The 17703-nt window shown below is 41.2% G+C and overlaps 1 protein-coding gene across 1 annotated transcript; it reads left to right on the top strand.

The window, feature by feature from the left end:
- Positions 1-14217: 14217 nt before the first annotated feature.
- On the top strand, positions 14218-17415 carry LOC149276604 (anterior gradient protein 2-like). The gene is made up of 7 exons (XM_089503438.1): positions 14218-14392; positions 14751-14814; positions 15214-15266; positions 15800-15876; positions 16483-16546; positions 17111-17194; positions 17366-17415. Exons 1-7 carry the CDS (start codon positions 14218-14220, stop codon positions 17413-17415), a joined length of 567 nt encoding a protein of 188 aa, XP_089359564.1.
- Positions 17416-17703: the final 288 nt, after the last annotated feature.

Here is a 17703-nt window from a genome sequence, read left to right on the forward strand (position 1 = left end):
AAAGACAAAAACGGGCAGGATTTGTCTCAATAAAAAAGGACACATAGGAGGTATGTCTCAAATTCGTAATTGAACCACTGAATGTCACATTAGTCACACACAAGTGAGAATATATATATAGAGAGATATATATCTATCTATATATATATATATATATATATATATATATATATATATATATATATATATATACAAGTTATACATAATAAATAAATAAATATGTATATATATCCTTTCCTTGCAGGATTGCTAGTGCTATACAATTATAAACAATTAAGATATGACCAGATTTTAACATATTCATTATTTTCTGCTCAGTCTGCTTCCAGTTTTGTGCAAATGATGCTGGAGTTTAGGCTTCCACTGAGATTCTATTCTTGTGTCTTCTACATTGTGGTACATAACACTGCGAGGTGAATTATAATTCTGAAACAGTGGCAGTGTGACATTTTTACGGGGCAAGCCCAAAAAGCCCAAATAAATATCATAGTAATATAGCAATAAAAATTGCAAGTATGCCAGCACAGTAGAGTAGAAGGATTATGCCATTACTTTCTTTTCCTTTAGCATTGTCAGTAAAATAAATAAGTATAACATTTTTCTTGACGACAAACATTTTTGAAGTCTATTTTGATCATCTTCTGTGTAAAATGTTGTGGGGGCTACAGTAAATTCTGTAACAGACCAGAGGGTAACCACTCAATAATGAAGGTCAAAAAGAAGGACCTTCATAACCCTTACAATGACTATGGTAATTGCATTGTCTCACATAATGACATGGTGTTCTCAGCGTACAATCCTTTAATCAAGACTCCTCTTCTGTCTGGAGCTCCATATGGGCTTGACATCCACAAGGACGATTGGGTAGAATAGCTTTTATGTCGCTGGAATAGATTAACTATTAGGTTTATCCTTACCTATTCAATTTGTGCCCCATGATAGAAGCCAGTAATCCTTGTGAGACCCATCTTAATTGATGAAACTGCTCCATAGCCTGTAATTCTCATTACTAATATTCGTTGTATCTGATGCCTTGGTTCATGGGATTTCAGCTTTAATGAGGGACAGAGGAATGATTACCTTAATATACAGATCTCAGAATGGTGCTGCTGCTTCAATCTTCGCTGTAGTGTTTGTACAGAAACAAGGGGGAGAAAGCCAAGACTAGAACATGAGGATTACATGAAAGTAATGTGGCAGAACCAATGTTGTGCAGTTTTATTGGGGATTAGGTGTGATCCAAAGTAAATAAAGGCAATATTTACACAACTCTACATACACATTGTTCGTGTATCTCCTCTACAGGCTACAAACCTAACAACAATTAAAAATATATGAATATTGATTTTCAAAATTAAAAATGGTCACTTTTCTTTAAACCATAGAGAAGCAATGTCTCACCCCTATCCATGTATAATAATCCATGTATTAATATTTTTGTCCCTATAGTATATACCTATATATATATATATATATATATATATATATATATATATATATATACTATAGGGACAAATTCAGGTTTTTCGATCAGACCCATTGCCACAGCACCTAATCAAGCAGTCAGCATTTATAAAAATTTGTGAAAAAATGGGTTATTCTGAAGAGCTCCGTGAATTTAAGTGTGGTACTGAGATAGGATTCAACCATTCAGTCAGTTTATAAAAATTTATCCCTGCTAGTTATTCTACAACTGTAATTGGTATTTTTGGAAGGTGGAAGGATTTAGGAACTGCAGCAACTCAGCCACAGAGCGGAAGACCACTTCAAATCACAGCATAGCTGCCATCACTTTATACTGAGCTAGACATTGACAATGTTACAGCATACCTACCATCACTGCATACTGTGCCAGACATTGACAGTAGTACAGCATAACTGCCATCACTATATACTGTGCCAGACATTGACAATCAGTGCCTGGCTCAGTATATAGTGATAGGAGTTAAGGTACACTGCCATCACCACATACTCACCCGATCTGGTGGATATGACCAGCGGCACACTACGTGACCAAAAAAAAAAAAGATTATGGGCTATGGGCTAAATCGGGAGAAGCTAAGGTTTACAATCCCAAATTAAGCACATAATGACTAGGACCTATACTCTGTTGCATTGGATCTTCATCAGAAGTAGGAGAGACAAAATTATACAAAATTTGCAGATCTGTCCATGGGAAAGACAGGCCGTCTTAACCTCTTTTGACCATATCCTGTAGACATACTAGCCTGTTTGGCTACTTTTGAGGTTTAAGTGGCAAAAATCTATGAATTTTTTTTTCTAAAAAATGTCTTCAAATTTGTTTAATTCACCTGGAAGATAACCGGGCATTACAACTACATTGTTCTTTAAGGCCTTAGTCTCAGGGTCAGGTCAGTTTAAAAAAAATCCATACCAGTAGTAATTGGAGATGTCTGTCTGTTTGTGCATAAATGATTGCAGTGCAATCACCAAAATAGAAAAAAATATTTTTCTTTTGATTAATGGGTTGTAGATTAGTATAACAGCATTTCGGCATGTATAGTAGATGTTAATACAGTGAGGGCATGGGATGAATATGAGACTATCCTCAATATAAGACACACACAGGGACAAGAGTTTTGAGGTTTGCAGCAGCAGAAAAATGGGCAGACTAGATGGGTCCAATGGCTCTTATCGCCAGTGTCTATATAAAAGCAGGTCTCAAAACCTTAAAATTAGATCACGGTTGCTAGAGGGAATATCTGGCAACTCACAAGTTATGTCGGACAGTCCATTCAACATTATTTTGGGAAACAGTCCCTTGCCAGAAATGCAATTTGTAATGGACCTTGAATGCCCCAAGAGACACCTCTGAATGAGAGACTAAAAAAGCGGTAATGTCTGTCTTTGTTCCGATACATTGCCCGCTATACCAAACATAGATGTGGCCAGACTGTCTCTGGAGCAGCACACAGACACAATGAAAAAATTACTGGAGACAACCCAAGAATATTTTCATCCTTAGTCTTCAATGGGGATGATTTGCTTGCAGCACAGTTAATAAACCTTTCTAAGGCTCAGCCATTCAAAACTGGACAAAGCTTTCCTATTGCAATAACTCTTCAGTATCTATTTATCAAGTCACTATGCCATTTAATGTAAACTGTTCTGAGGCCGGCTTCAATGTTTTGCCTTGTTTATAAATGTTTTAAACATTAGTCTCCATGGGCTCCATCGAGTGAATTGTTTAATTGAAGCATTTGTGTGACTTTCCTTCTGTTCCTATCCGAGTCCCGCAATTTAGGAGTGTTACAGTAATTTACAGATTAGGTCCTTCCCACTCCATTAAAGACCTGGATTATCAATTAACTTTCTTTATCTACATCCTGTTCAGAGTTTCCCTGATCTTAAAATCTGACTATTGCGGAGCCAGATAGCAACACAAACAAAAACTTTTGTGCTTTTCTTAAGCAGCCCTTTTTTTTATTAAAATGCAGAAAAAATCACGTAACTGCTAGCATAATACAGATTTACACAGGAAAGTCAAACTACGTGAGCTGTTATTAACTGCAATATAGGAGCTGTTGTCGTTCGGCAAGGGTTATTTTAACCCTTTACATTCTACTTCGAGGAAGCAGTCCAATGCAATATGATTACTCCACGACTCATCTGTCTTTAAAGGGCTATTGCTTAAAATAGGGCTCAACAGTGTAGTATGGAAAGCTAACCTTAACCCCTTTGCATACTCATCTTTAATCTTATGATTTACTCATTGTTTGATTGCCAGAGGTGTGGGTAGTCCTCTTTTAGCTGTATGTCACCTGGCACTCAAAAAGCTAAACTGTAGTTATTCTATTTCTATATTCTGTAGATCATGGTAACATTAGATCAGTTTTTGGGATCAGTGAGGTCATGTGGTTCCATAAAATATATATATTACAGACTGAGAATACACCCCCCCCAAAAAAAATAATCCATTATGGGTAGGGTAAAATAACTCTATGCTATGTTTAAAAAAATGGATTTAAAACACACTATTTAAAGCTTAATATGGCTTTAAACAGCCATAGCAATAATGCAAATCGGCCCCATTCACACTATGATCCAATGATATGTTAATCCAGCTTTGCTTACAGTGGTGGGAAAAAGTTAATTGACCAGTTTTTCAAGATAAAACAACGGGGTATTCAGAAAGGTTTCGTTTGGTACTTGTTTGTTGCCTCCCCACCAATTTAACAGGTTCTGTGGGATATGGGGTGAATAATACAAATTATTTATTTTATGATTACAACTATGTACAGCAAAAGAACTAGGAAGTATAGGAGTCAGACAGGGGAGGGCTGGCAGCCTAAGGCCTGGGGGGCAAGTCTAGTCAAGTGGCCCATTGCGCCACCAAAGCGGCTGCGAGCGACATTGAAAGCGGCCATTAATACTGTTATTGAATTTGCCTGTCCAATTTTGGTATGTAATTTACTTTTAATAAAAGTGTTGTTAACACACCACAGTTGGACAAAAAAAAAATTGATAACAGCAATCACACTCCTATCATGCCTAGACAGCCTCCCTATGCCATGCTATCCCCCCACACTTCCATGCAATCTCAAACCCTCATTCACAAACATTCATCATAAACTATAGCATAACACCCATCACTCTCACACACTCAGTGGCGTCGCTACAGGGGGGCAAGGATATTCCTTGCCCCCCCTGTTGCCCCCCCACCGAATTTGGAGCCACCCAGGACAGTCCCCTTGACTGCTAACGACGGCATGGTGCCGTCGCTAGCAGTCCCAGTCAGGTGCTAACGACGGCACCATGCCGTCGCTAGCACTATCTTACCTTGATGGAGGTCTGTGGACCCCCATCACCACCTACCCCGGCGATCTGCCCCTCACACTGAAGGGCATCACCGGGGCCACCCGATCCGGCCGGTGACGGCACACGCAATGACACGATGACGTCACCGCGCAACTTGATTAATAACTGACAATTGTCAGTTAAAGCGGTATGGGGGCATGCTACTTAGATGCCTGTATCTCAGGCATCTAAGCAGCTACAGACCCCCAACATACTGTTGGAAAGGTAATTATCTCAGCTTTCCAACGGTATATAGCTTGTAAAAGAATTAAAAAACTTACGTTAAAAAAAAATGATTTAAACATAAAGTAGTTAAACTTTAAAAAAAAAAAAAAAAGTTTAAGTATTCTAGCTAAATGATCACTGTGGTAGCCAATGTTACCACAGCGATCATATAGCTATAAAAAGTCACATTCCCTTTTTAAAAATGGCCGATACTAATTTTTAATCCCATGATCCCTTTGATCATGGGGTTAAATTTAGCCAACGGTAGAGGGAGGCAATTTTTGAAATCCTGATGAACTGCAAATATTATTAAAATAAGCCATTTAGCCTGTGGGGTACGTGAGTAACCATCTCATCCCTGGAGCTCCTTACATTTTTACTGCAAAACTTATTTTTGCTGTAAAAGTGATTATTTTTTTTCTCCCTTTACCATCATTTCTTTGGGATTGTAAGGGGAAAGAATGGTGTGTGTGCTTCTGTGAGTGAATGTATGGAAAGTATGGTGTGTGCTTCTGCGAGTGAATGGAGATATGAAAGGCGTGTGAATGATCAGTAATTAGGGTTGAAGCCTTGACGTGGCATTACTACTCATGTAGGAAGTTAAATTATGGCACAAAAAGTACACATTTGCAAGAACTACACCCCTTGACGCATCAAATGAGGGGCTGTATGTGTCTCTAGTACAAACCTGGAGTGCGCTAGACACAAATGAACATGTCGCTATGGCTAGAAAAAACATTTTCTAGCCAAAGCGACATATTCCATCATTATTTGTGCACTCAACTTTTGTCCTCGAAATACATGTTGTCACGGTCAGGACTACTTGCCAAGCCGTGACTGTGTGGAGGGCGTGGGCATGAAGGGGTTAATAGCACCAGGCCTCTGGATTTACTAACTTGACCCCTTAACAAGGCATAAGCTATACCAAATTAACCCCCAAATCCTGCCTGTATCCCCCCAGGTAGTCTGCCACCACTCACGATTTTGATACCGGATTCGTGAGAAATCCGAATTAGAACCTTTATCTCTATATATATATCAACCCACCCCGGGCAACTAACATATATATATATCCTGTAAAACTTAACAATATGGTAACGTGTTATCCTCTCTTAGGGTTCGTGGATATCGATACTAGAGCCCAAAGACAGACTTGGATTATGAATATTTTAATAACAAAAAGACAAAGATTACACAGTGCCAGAATTACAAAAAACAAGACATACAAAATAAAAATAAAACGGCAAACAGTTCTTAAAAACAATAGGACTTAAACACAGGACCCTCACTCACGAGTTTCTCCAATAAGTAGGCCTGTGGGAACTCCTTAAGTCCAGATGGTTTCTTATGATGTTGTTCTGATCACAGAATATCGTGGAGTTCTGCTTTGAGGTCGCTGCTTTGTCCCTAAATCAGACTTTTGCAAGCAAACGCCCCTCTGACCACATGACTGATTATATGACACCATCCCCAAGAATCGGGTCCCATCTTTGATGTGCCAATAAGTTATGGTGGGGTAAAGGTGATGGAAACCCCCCACTTAAGATAGGAATGGAATTCCTATAACTCAGGGTCCTTATCTGTTAGGCCATGAATCACCACAGGGGTCCTTTGGGAAGATGACACCTCTAGCCAGAACAGATACAGAGGGCATTCACAAAGAAACACATTAAATCAACCTCAGATTAACTCATTGAATGCGTAAACAAAGAAACTAACCACCTCTGCTGGGTTACCCTTCCATGCATCCACTACGTTATATGAGTTAATCATGACACCTCCCCCTTTAAGATGGTGGACAGAGGAGGTCAGCACACGCTGATCTACTATGTCTGCTTAAATCCTAGTCTCCCCCTGACAAGACAAACTGTCAGCACGGGACTCCATCTGAGCAACTTGCTAAACTTCCCATCTACTCTATCTGCCTGAAGAGAAGGGTTGTGATAGATTATAACAGTGAAGTCACAACCATACAAGCATGGCTGTAACTTCTGCAAAGCACACACCATAGCTAAGCACTCTCTGCCAACCCTTGAATAAGCCTCTTCCTTTGGCGATAAGTTACTCCGATGTTTTAAGGCCTCATCCATTTGTTTCTCTGCCCTGCTTAGGATAGCTAAACGCTGCCCATTCCCAAGCAAGACAGCAAACGGGTGTCCGTTGTCCTGGGCTTCCTGTGTGGATCCCAGGCTCTGCGCTTCACCTACACTCACAGGGCTAAGGGTTTCTTGCTGACTGGTCAATGTAGCTGTCTTTTCATCAACCTTTACTATATTATCCTCTGTAGCTGTTGCCCCAGCATCTTGCTGGTATGCCACTACAGCTACAGGGGAAATATTCTGCCCCTCACACTGCCCACTCAGTGAACACACAAAAGGGATATCAAGATGTGAATTTTCCTCCCCCTCCTCCTTATCTCCAGACTGTACAGCTTTAGGGGTCTTAGGCACAGTGGAGAAACTACCCCTTTCCTGCTTCTTAACCTCCAGCACTTTAAGGGTTAAAGTAAGCATTTCCTCTGGAGCATTAAAACTGAGTTTTGGCTGTTGATTCACAGAAACATCACATTCCATATATCCCTTGTTTTCCCTTTGAGAAAAATGATTGACAGGAATATCCTCAGATACCCCAACATCATGGATTCTTTCTCCTGCACCTAGATCTAAGTACTCAGGTGCTGTAGACACGGTTGGGCACACATCCCCAGTCCCCTTTAGTTTTCCAGGGATAATACCTTCAGGACATACATCTTCTGAAGACACGTTGACAGAAGTATCCCCAGCATGCCCGAATCCCTTAGCTACCTGATCACCCATAGTAACACTATGCTTTTCAGTATCAGGGGGCATTGAACCAGAAGAGCCACTACAGACTCCCTGTTCCTGAAACTCTGCCCCTCCAAAGGTCAAACCATACTTTTCCCCTAGAGCTTGCTCGCTAGGTCTGGTCCCTTGGTGCACATCCCCCTTCATCTCTTCAGGAGACAGGATCCTGGGTGCTGGTTCAGACAGGCATACCTCTACCTTCCGGGCTCCCTCCCAGCTACCCACTACTCCCAAAGTTTCAGACACTACCTTAGGTTGGACAGGGCCCTCTACCAGCCCTCCAGGTTTGCAGGTTTCCTCAACTGGTGCATACTGGCAAACAAGCCGACCCAGATCCTTGCCCAGCAAAACATTAACAGGAATATCCTCGGATATACCCACCTCCCGCAAACCCTTGCCCACACCCCAATCAAGGTACACACGTGCCACTGGCACTGCAGGGCGCACCCCGCCAATTCCATGGATGGACATGGTCTTCCCAGGGATAAGATCCTCCAACTTTACCATCTCAGGCCGCACCAGAGTGCAAGCAGCCCCCGTATCCCTGAGTCCCATAGTCACACGGCCACCTACAGTTACTCTTTGTAGGTTCTCTTCTTCATTCCCCTGAAACCTGGAAACAAACAAGACAGCTGGGTGTTCCCCAACTGTTACACACTGCAAATTGTCTCCTTGTGCCTCCTTTGGTCTAGCCACAAATAAAACAGGTACAGCTCCCCCAGCTGTACCTCCATTTCCATTTGTCCATGGAGATGGTCTCTTAGAGGGGCAGGTGGCACTCAAGTGCCCAATCTGGTTACACCGATAACACCGGCGGGTATCCCCCTGGCTCGATGTGGCCCCTGCTCTGTTGGCTAGGAAAGGTGTTGGTGATAATCTCCCGGCTGGCTTAGGAGTTGGTGGCTGGTAGGCTGCTCCTTTCCAAGTAGATGGTCCTTGTGATGCTTGTACCCGCTTGGTTGTTGGAGTACGGTTGTTGGCATAATCGTTAGCCAGATCTGCCGCCTCTGCCGTGGTTTTAGGTTTTCTGTCCAGAATCCACTCTCGGGCCTCCGGACTTCGTGTCCTCAGGAACTGCTCCAAAATCATCAGATCCTCCAGGGCCTCATATGTAGTAACTTGTAGGCCTCCAGTCCATTGCCGGAAAATAGTCCGAAGCTGTCCCGCATATTCAGTGCAACTGTCCGATGTAGCTTGCTGCATCTCTCTAAACTTTTTCCTGTAGAATTCAGGGGTGAGGTTAAAACTTTTTAACAAGGCAGATTTTATGGCCTCATAGTCCTGATCAACTTCCATTGGTAAGGAAGCAAACACATCCAGGGCTTTCCCCTTCAGACGTGGGGTTAAAAACTTTCCCCACTCTTCCTTGGGCAGCTGGTACTGCCGGCACACTTTCTCAAATCCTCTCAAAAACACATCCAAGTCAGTGTCCTTTTCCAGCATTGGAAAGTGTTCCAGGCGAGGTCGGTTAGCATATCCATTCCCGTTAACAATGCTTTGGGGAGACGGACTATATTGCTTTAACCGTAGAAGTTCCAGCTGATACCTCCGCTCAGCTTCTCGTTCAGCAGCTGCCCGCTCCGCAGCTCTCTCAGCAGCCTCGCTCTCTCTTTCCTTGTACTGCATAATCAGGTTGAACTTTAGCTGAGGATCCACACTCCCCAGATGTTTTAGTACCACTTGTAACTCAGAGTCCATTGCACTCAAGGCGTTAACTTTATCAGGAAAACATCCTTGATCCACAGGCTCTTCCAAAATCACATCTGCTCCAATGGCCTGCTCCGCACAGAGTTTATCATGTTCCAGGAGATCCAAAATCAGCTGCTCTTTGCTTTTGCCAAAAATTTGTATATTCCTTTCTTGACAAACCAGCTCCAGAGATTCTTTTGGCTGTCGTCGATATGCCTCCATAATGCAGTATGGTAGAGAAAAACAAAAGGAAGAGGAACGAACTGTTTTGCACTGTATGTCTGTAATTATGCACTGAGTAATGTCTTTGGGAAATTACACAAAACCCATGTAATTTCTTCTAGTACTAAAATCACCAAACCGGGCAATATAAATAGCACTAAAAAACTCTAGATATCCCACCGCTGCCGCCAAGTTTGTCACGGTCAGGACTACTTGCCAAGCCGTGACTGTGTGGAGGGCGTGGGCATGAAGGGGTTAATAGCACCAGGCCTCTGGATTTACTAACTTGACCCCTTAACAAGGCATAAGCTATACCAAATTAACCCCCAAATCCTGCCTGTATCCCCCCAGGTAGTCTGCCACCACTCACGATTTTGATACCGGATTCGTGAGAAATCCGAATTAGAACCTTTATCTCTATATATATATCAACCCACCCCGGGCAACTAACATATATATATATCCTGTAAAACTTAACAATATGGTAACGTGTTATCCTCTCTTAGGGTTCGTGGATATCGATACTAGAGCCCAAAGACAGACTTGGATTATGAATATTTTAATAACAAAAAGACAAAGATTACACAGTGCCAGAATTACAAAAAACAAGACATACAAAATAAAAATAAAACGGCAAACAGTTCTTAAAAACAATAGGACTTAAACACAGGACCCTCACTCACGAGTTTCTCCAATAAGTAGGCCTGTGGGAACTCCTTAAGTCCAGATGGTTTCTTATGATGTTGTTCTGATCACAGAATATCGTGGAGTTCTGCTTTGAGGTCGCTGCTTTGTCCCTAAATCAGACTTTTGCAAGCAAACGCCCCTCTGACCACATGACTGATTATATGACACCATCCCCAAGAATCGGGTCCCATCTTTGATGTGCCAATAAGTTATGGTGGGGTAAAGGTGATGGAAACCCCCCACTTAAGATAGGAATGGAATTCCTATAACTCAGGGTCCTTATCTGTTAGGCCATGAATCACCACAGGGGTCCTTTGGGAAGATGACACCTCTAGCCAGAACAGATACAGAGGGCATTCACAAAGAAACACATTAAATCAACCTCAGATTAACTCATTGAATGCGTAAACAAAGAAACTAACCACCTCTGCTGGGTTACCCTTCCATGCATCCACTACGTTATATGAGTTAATCATGACACATGTAGCCCCTCATTTGAAGCTCCAAGGGGCGTAGTTTCTTAAAATGGATGAATTGTCTGAATGAGGGAGAGCATGAGTTAATATGTGGATGAATTGTCTGAATGAGGGAGAGCATGAGTTAATGTGTTTGTGTGTATCATAGATGTATAATTGTGGAAGGGCAAAGATGGCACTAGCAGGATGTTTGACCCTTGGGGACCGAGATGGCACAGGCCGGGTGTATATGGGACAAAGATGGCAAATCGTATGTGTGTTATCTGGGTGCTGGCCAGGTTCTATGTGGACAGTGTGGACGCCAGGGCTTGCTTTGGGGTTTGCAACCTGTGATCTATGCCTGTAATTTAGGGGGTTTTAAATATACCTTTAATGCTGTGTTTTTATGTGAATTCCAATTGATCTGTACCTGCAAAGCTGGGTTTCTGTGTTATTCTCTAGATCCATATCTGCTATGCTATGTTTCCATACATTATTTATGTATACCTGCAAATACAGGGTTTGTATGTCTTGTTCAGTTGATTAATACCTGCAATGCTGTTTCCATGTATTTATTTTATCTATACCTGCGATGCTACGTTTCATATATTATTATTGTATACCTGCAAATATAGGATTTGTATGTCTGATTCTATTTATTTGAGATATACCTTCAGTGCTGAGATCACAAGTGAATTTCAATTGAACTATACATGCAAAGCTGGGTTTGTGTGTTAATGTGTTGATCTATACCTGCTACCGGCAGCAGGGTCTAATATTTATATATATATATTTATATATATATATATATCGGCAGCAGGGACTATTAATATATATCGGCAACTGGGGCTAATGTTAATATATATGGGCAGCAGGGGCTAATATATATATATCAGCAGCAGGATCTAATATTAGGCCCTGAAATCATTTAGTGCAAAAGTTAAGGTATTGTGTTGTTTAAAGGATTTCAAGGATTAGTCGTACTAAATTGTGGCTTCAGGCTTCCCATGTTGAATGATCAAGTATTGTATTGTCCAATAACAAAAGTATCATTCCATAGCACATTACCTTTGGCTATATATATATATATATATATATATATATATATATATATATATATATATGTTTTTTCAGTGGTATGATTTAATGGTGGGAATTATTAATGCCCCCCCCAGTTTGACTGTGGTATCTTGTGTGCCCCCCCTATATACTGTTTCTAGAGTCGCCACTGCACACACTTACTAATATTTTCCTACCTTTCCTCTGACACTGTCACTTTTCCTCCTCCTTCATTCTTCCTCTTCTGTGTCCCGTCCTTCTGGTGCAGAGAGTGCGGAAGATGGTGGGCGTGGCTTCAGTGTTGTGCGCCGGGATTTGACATCAAGTCCCGACGCACAGCCACAGTTGCCGCGCGCATCGTTTTTGGAGGCGTGCCGGCACCCCTCAGTGAGCGGCACTCCAGGCGGACCGCCCCCGCCAGGTACGCTACCAGCACGGCGGACAGTCCCGGTGGCAGCCGCTTAGTTTTTAACTTTGCGGCTGCCATGAATGTTCGTCTGCCGGCCACCCGGCCAGCCCACCGGCCCGGATTCAGGGCGGCCTGGGGGGCAATTGCCCCCTGGCCCAGCACGCCCCTGGAGTCAGAAGTCTCAAACATGGGACTATTCTCTGAAAGGGGGACATTATTATTAATATTATTTTATATCATATTCCATAGCACTGTACAATGAGACATCAGGTCAACCCAGAGAATACTATATATTCAGTAATCTAGGAGTTTGATGGCATTAATAATAATAATTTGCAATATCATTATGCGTTATGATGAATCAACCCCATTGACCTCTTGTAAGGATTGAAATAATACATAATGTTTTAGACCATAAAGGAATGAACAGGCATTTTATGTGTTTTGGTCAAAAATACTAGTCAGCCTATGAATATAATCTCAATTCACAATCTTTGTGTCTTGTCTGTATGTTACTGTATAAATGTCTGAGTGATTTCTGCTTAAAATGTATGATATGCCTGAAGAAGAGACCTAGATAGTCTTGAAAATTTGCAATCGATTATATTTCTATTAAACATTAAAGGTATCATCTTTACTAACTGTTCTCCTTCCCTTTATGCGGCTAACATGGTACAAAGCAATACCATAGTCAGCCTGTATTCTAGTATGTGAAGAGCCATCATTAAGAGTAACTCTGAAAGGCCCGTCTATTCATTGTGCTCTTGTGATGTGGAAGAATAGCTCCACCTTTTACTATTGTTCTAGACTGTATCCTTGGCATAATTTTCCTGGCATCAAATTTGTAACTCATTGTGTGACAGAAAAGTGAGAAAGCATTTAACCACCATCCTTGCCAAGGACCTACGCCATTCATTACCAAAAGAAATTTGGTTAAGATTCCATAGTCCCTATGCCCTTGTCTGCTAGTAAATTTGGGTGGCGAGTGGACAACTACTGGAAAATGCAGGGAAAATTAGACTCAAACAACGAGATGCTGAATAGTGAATACCAGTGGATCGTGTGAACATCAGAACTAGAGCTCTGATCAGCCAATAATTGTAGGACACATCCAGGTCAGAGAGCCAGGCTTGCGGGTGTGTCCCCTGCATACCTTCACTAAGCAAACAATAGCAGGCTGAAAGAAAAAGCAAGGTGTGATAAGGGGCTGTTCCCTGCATACACTGAGATCTGGGTTGGGTCAGACGGGTTCCAGGGATCAGGACATCCTGGTTTTAAGGCTGACGTTGATCTCTGAAAGCCATCTCTGAGTTGAGTATAAATAAGTCCCCACATGTCACTTGCAGCACTCATTATCCAGGTGCTCTCCTGACACTGCCAGAGACCACACTTCATCCACAGGTATGTTACTGACAGGTAATAATACTTACTGGCGTACAGCTTACAGGTGCAAGATACATCACTGAAGGCACACATTACACCAAGCAGGGGAGTGCAGACATAAAAGAAAGTGATAGATAACATGAATGTTAGAAACCAGTAGTACCTATCCACAAATGAACCTAAAAATACTATCTGTGAGAAGAATACATTTGTCTAGTTACCTTTATTCTTTCTATCTATGCATGGTGTACAAATACAATGGAGTAATTACAGTGGTTGTGAAGGGTACACTTTCTTAAATCAAGGATCAGAGTTAGTTTTTAATATTGTAATGTAGTAAAAATGAATATGTTATTCTGTGGGATCTGATTGATGAGATTGAGGAACATGTTGTTGTGTGTGATCTCCGTCGTGATGCTCTAATACTTTGTCTCTGGCAGGCAGTATGCATCCCGCTGTTTCCTTCTGTTGCATCCTTCTTCTTTGCTCAGCACTGGGAGAAGCGGCTTTGAGAAAACCAAAGAAGACTCCAACCCCGGCCCCTGATGCCAACGACACCACAAAACCTGAAGCAGAACAGCCATCAGCTTCAGTCACTCAACCCAAAACACTAGCCCGGGGTAAGCGTCTGTTGCCAGTCACATACTGGAGCCGTAGAATCATCTTCTATTAATTCCATTAATTATTCTTCATTTAACCAAAAAGACTGTGCAGATAAAACATGCTTGCATTTTTATTATTTGGATTATGTTTGTTAAACTCTGGAACAGGTCCAGCATAATATTCCAGCTGAAAATAAAAATAACCCAGCTATATGTTAGTTCAATATCAGGAACAGAATCAAAAGTAAAACAATGGGCAAATGTATGTTGTATTTTACTTTTCTACACTGATAGGATTAAAATGTATGCTTTGTTTACTGCAGTTGCATCCTTTTTTGGATTTATATTGATTAATATTTGATATATATCCGTCTAGGATGGGGAGACAGCATTAACTGGGCCCAGACCTATGAAGAAGCTCTAGCCAAAGCCAGAGAAACGTGAGTACCTGCCACATAGAAATGTATTATCGTTTATTTATACAGCCCATAAATTCAAAGAGTCTGACAAAACTAGAACTGACCGATACTTATACGTTAGGTAGAGAAGCCCTGCTGGCAAGCTTATAATTGCCTCCCAGTTTAGAGTGGCCCATCAGTTTCTCTAACCCCCATGTTGCACAGAAGAGTTTGTTGCACATTGAACATATTGTAATAATGCACAAAATGGGTTGTAGGCCAGTAGCGTGGGCCTCGTTGCTAAGTGTTCCTAATCGTCCCTGCATCCTGCCAGGATAGTCAGCGTAAATAGTACATTCCCATTACTTTTACGTTTCTAACGTAGACATATTCACAGACACGCTCACTCATTTTAACCTTTTAACTTGTGACTCTCTGTAGAAAGAAGCCTCTAATGGTGATTCACCACTTGGAAGACTGTCCTTACAGCCAAGGTGAGTTATACATCTTCCGTCACATTGTTCCTTGCGGTGTTCCTTGCAGTGGTGGGATGAGGCGAAGGGTGAGGTTGGAAGCAATAGATTCAAATAGAAATTGAAGTAACAGAATAACTGAGGGAGCTGTGTCTTCTACAGTGTATATCATTATAGCTCCATTTTCCAGTTCATTTGAATGACATTATGTTTATGAAGTGTTGGCTTGTAAATTAATTTTATTGATGCTGCCGTAATGGCCAACCAGATGTGGAGATCCCTCGGTGCCCCAAACTTTCATCTTAAGAATGGTAGTTCCTGTTAAGAAGACAAAAAGTCTAGCTTACTGTCATGCCTATTGTACAAGATGTGGCTCTGCTCATATATTAGGGGTGAACTTTTGGGTGATTTTATAGAAGTAGAAGATTGTCGTACATTATGCATGTATTCGTGGAAACGAAACAGATATGCAAACCAAATTATTCAATGCTTACTTTTAATGGTGTTAATAGTAAAAAAACAAACAAAAAAAAAAAACTATCTAACCCCCACAGCTCTGAAGAAAGCTTTCGTGGCTGATCCAATGGCACAGAAACTGGCTCAGGAAGATTTCGTAATGCTTAATGTTGTGGTAAGTGTGTTAGACTCAATAATCTCTAGTGTAAATGAAACAGTACTAAAACACAATATTCTTTTTATACTGTGGAACCTAGCTCTTCATAATACATGAATTTATTTTACCGTGTAGGCTAGTGATAATTGGCTGCCAGCTGAATAGAAACATAGGTGGTTACGTAAAAAAATAGCAAAGTAGTGTAATAACCAGGAGCATTTTATTTAATCGCTATAGTAACTGTACTGCTTTGCACCATAATTGCTCTTTTATATATAAATCAGTTTTACAGCGGATGTTTCAGCCCATTCATTTATTCATTCATTCATTCACTAAAGCAGGAATTGACAGATTTTGAATGAGAACTTTTGGTTTAGAGAAGCTTCTCCTGCAAGAAGGACCTGGTCCTATCTAATGCATAGTTTAGTTACTGATTTAACTATGGATTAGCTGCAGCAGAATCCACTGTTTTACTGTACACATATCGAGGTCAGACCACCCATCACCGCAGTCACTTATGCCAATAATAGTATTGAGGAAATCTCACAGGTTACCTAAGATCCTACTTGTGTCAAAGAGCGGCAGATACTATAATGATTTATATTTGTCTTCCTTTGATTGCAGCATCCTGTAGCTGATGAGAACCAGTCTCCAGACGGACACTATGTCCCTAGGATCGTTTTTGTTGGTGAGTTGTTACTGCAACATTTGCTTATTAACTTCAATGATAATTGAAAAGCTACTGGCATATAGAGTCATTGATGCTTATGTAGAATTTGTGTGCAAATTGTTTAAAAGGAGAACAGTCAGAGAGAACATTCTATTAGTTGCTTTGTTGAGTGCTCCAGTTTTTTTTACCTAAATTGCTTAATGGATCCATGGGAAACCCAGCAGCCCTCAGTATTCAGGGGGTTAAAAACACATTGCCAGACAGAACAAAACACATAGGATGGGAAAATTATTGGCGATCCATAGCATGTCGCTTATAGTTGTACTTGGTGTCAGGTAAGCACTAGGTCCACCTAGCCTAACCCCTGCCCAACCGGACTGTCACCTAAAGTTTTGATCCTGAGGCTATTCCAAGCCCTCAAGTTCTTCACAGCTGTACCTATATTATGCAATGCTTTAACAGTTTAATATCATTTTTCTTTCTCTAATTGTACACTGACTGCCCTCACGATTAAACATTATCAAAACAAATTGACTTGTTGATAACCCATCTCCTTAATATTTGCACTGTTTCTACCTGCAGATCCCTCCATGACAGTCCGGACAGACCTTGCTGGCAGATACGGAAACAGACTCTACGCTTATGAAGCTGGAGATATTCCTGAGTGTGAGTACACGAGAACTAAAATATATGTTTTGTAATTGGAAGGCATAATCTTAACAGGTGGAACTGAACAATTTTTTGGACTATTGCAACTAAGCTAGTGACCTCTAAAACATACTTTATGTGACATTAGTGTGCCGTAGATAACCTTTTCTTTTCCTTCCATACATACAGTAATCACAAACATGAAGAAAGCTAAAATCCTTCTGCACACCGAGCTGTGAGTTTCTACTCAGTGAATAAATACAGAAGAGATGACCAGGACGCACTGAACGCCTCTTTCCAAAAAGTGTCCGGAAGCCCCCAGGAGTCATCTTAATCAACCCTATGAAATCTTATCTGTTACACAAACCAGCTAGAACTGGCAGCTAGCTCATGCTTTTTTCTCCCTAGCTCTCCTAGACAGGTTCCGGAATGGCTAGCCTACTCTCACCCCAATAGTTCCTTGCCTGTACAGACAAAGTCTCCGTGAAATACCATTTAATGGGTAGACTAGATTGCACCTTTTGAAC

Source organism: Sceloporus occidentalis, unplaced genomic scaffold (genome assembly GCF_023333645.1).
Source record: "Sceloporus occidentalis isolate IW3139 unplaced genomic scaffold, rSceOcc1.0.p SCAF_233, whole genome shotgun sequence".
Classification (NCBI taxonomy): Eukaryota; Metazoa; Chordata; class Lepidosauria; order Squamata; family Phrynosomatidae; genus Sceloporus; species Sceloporus occidentalis.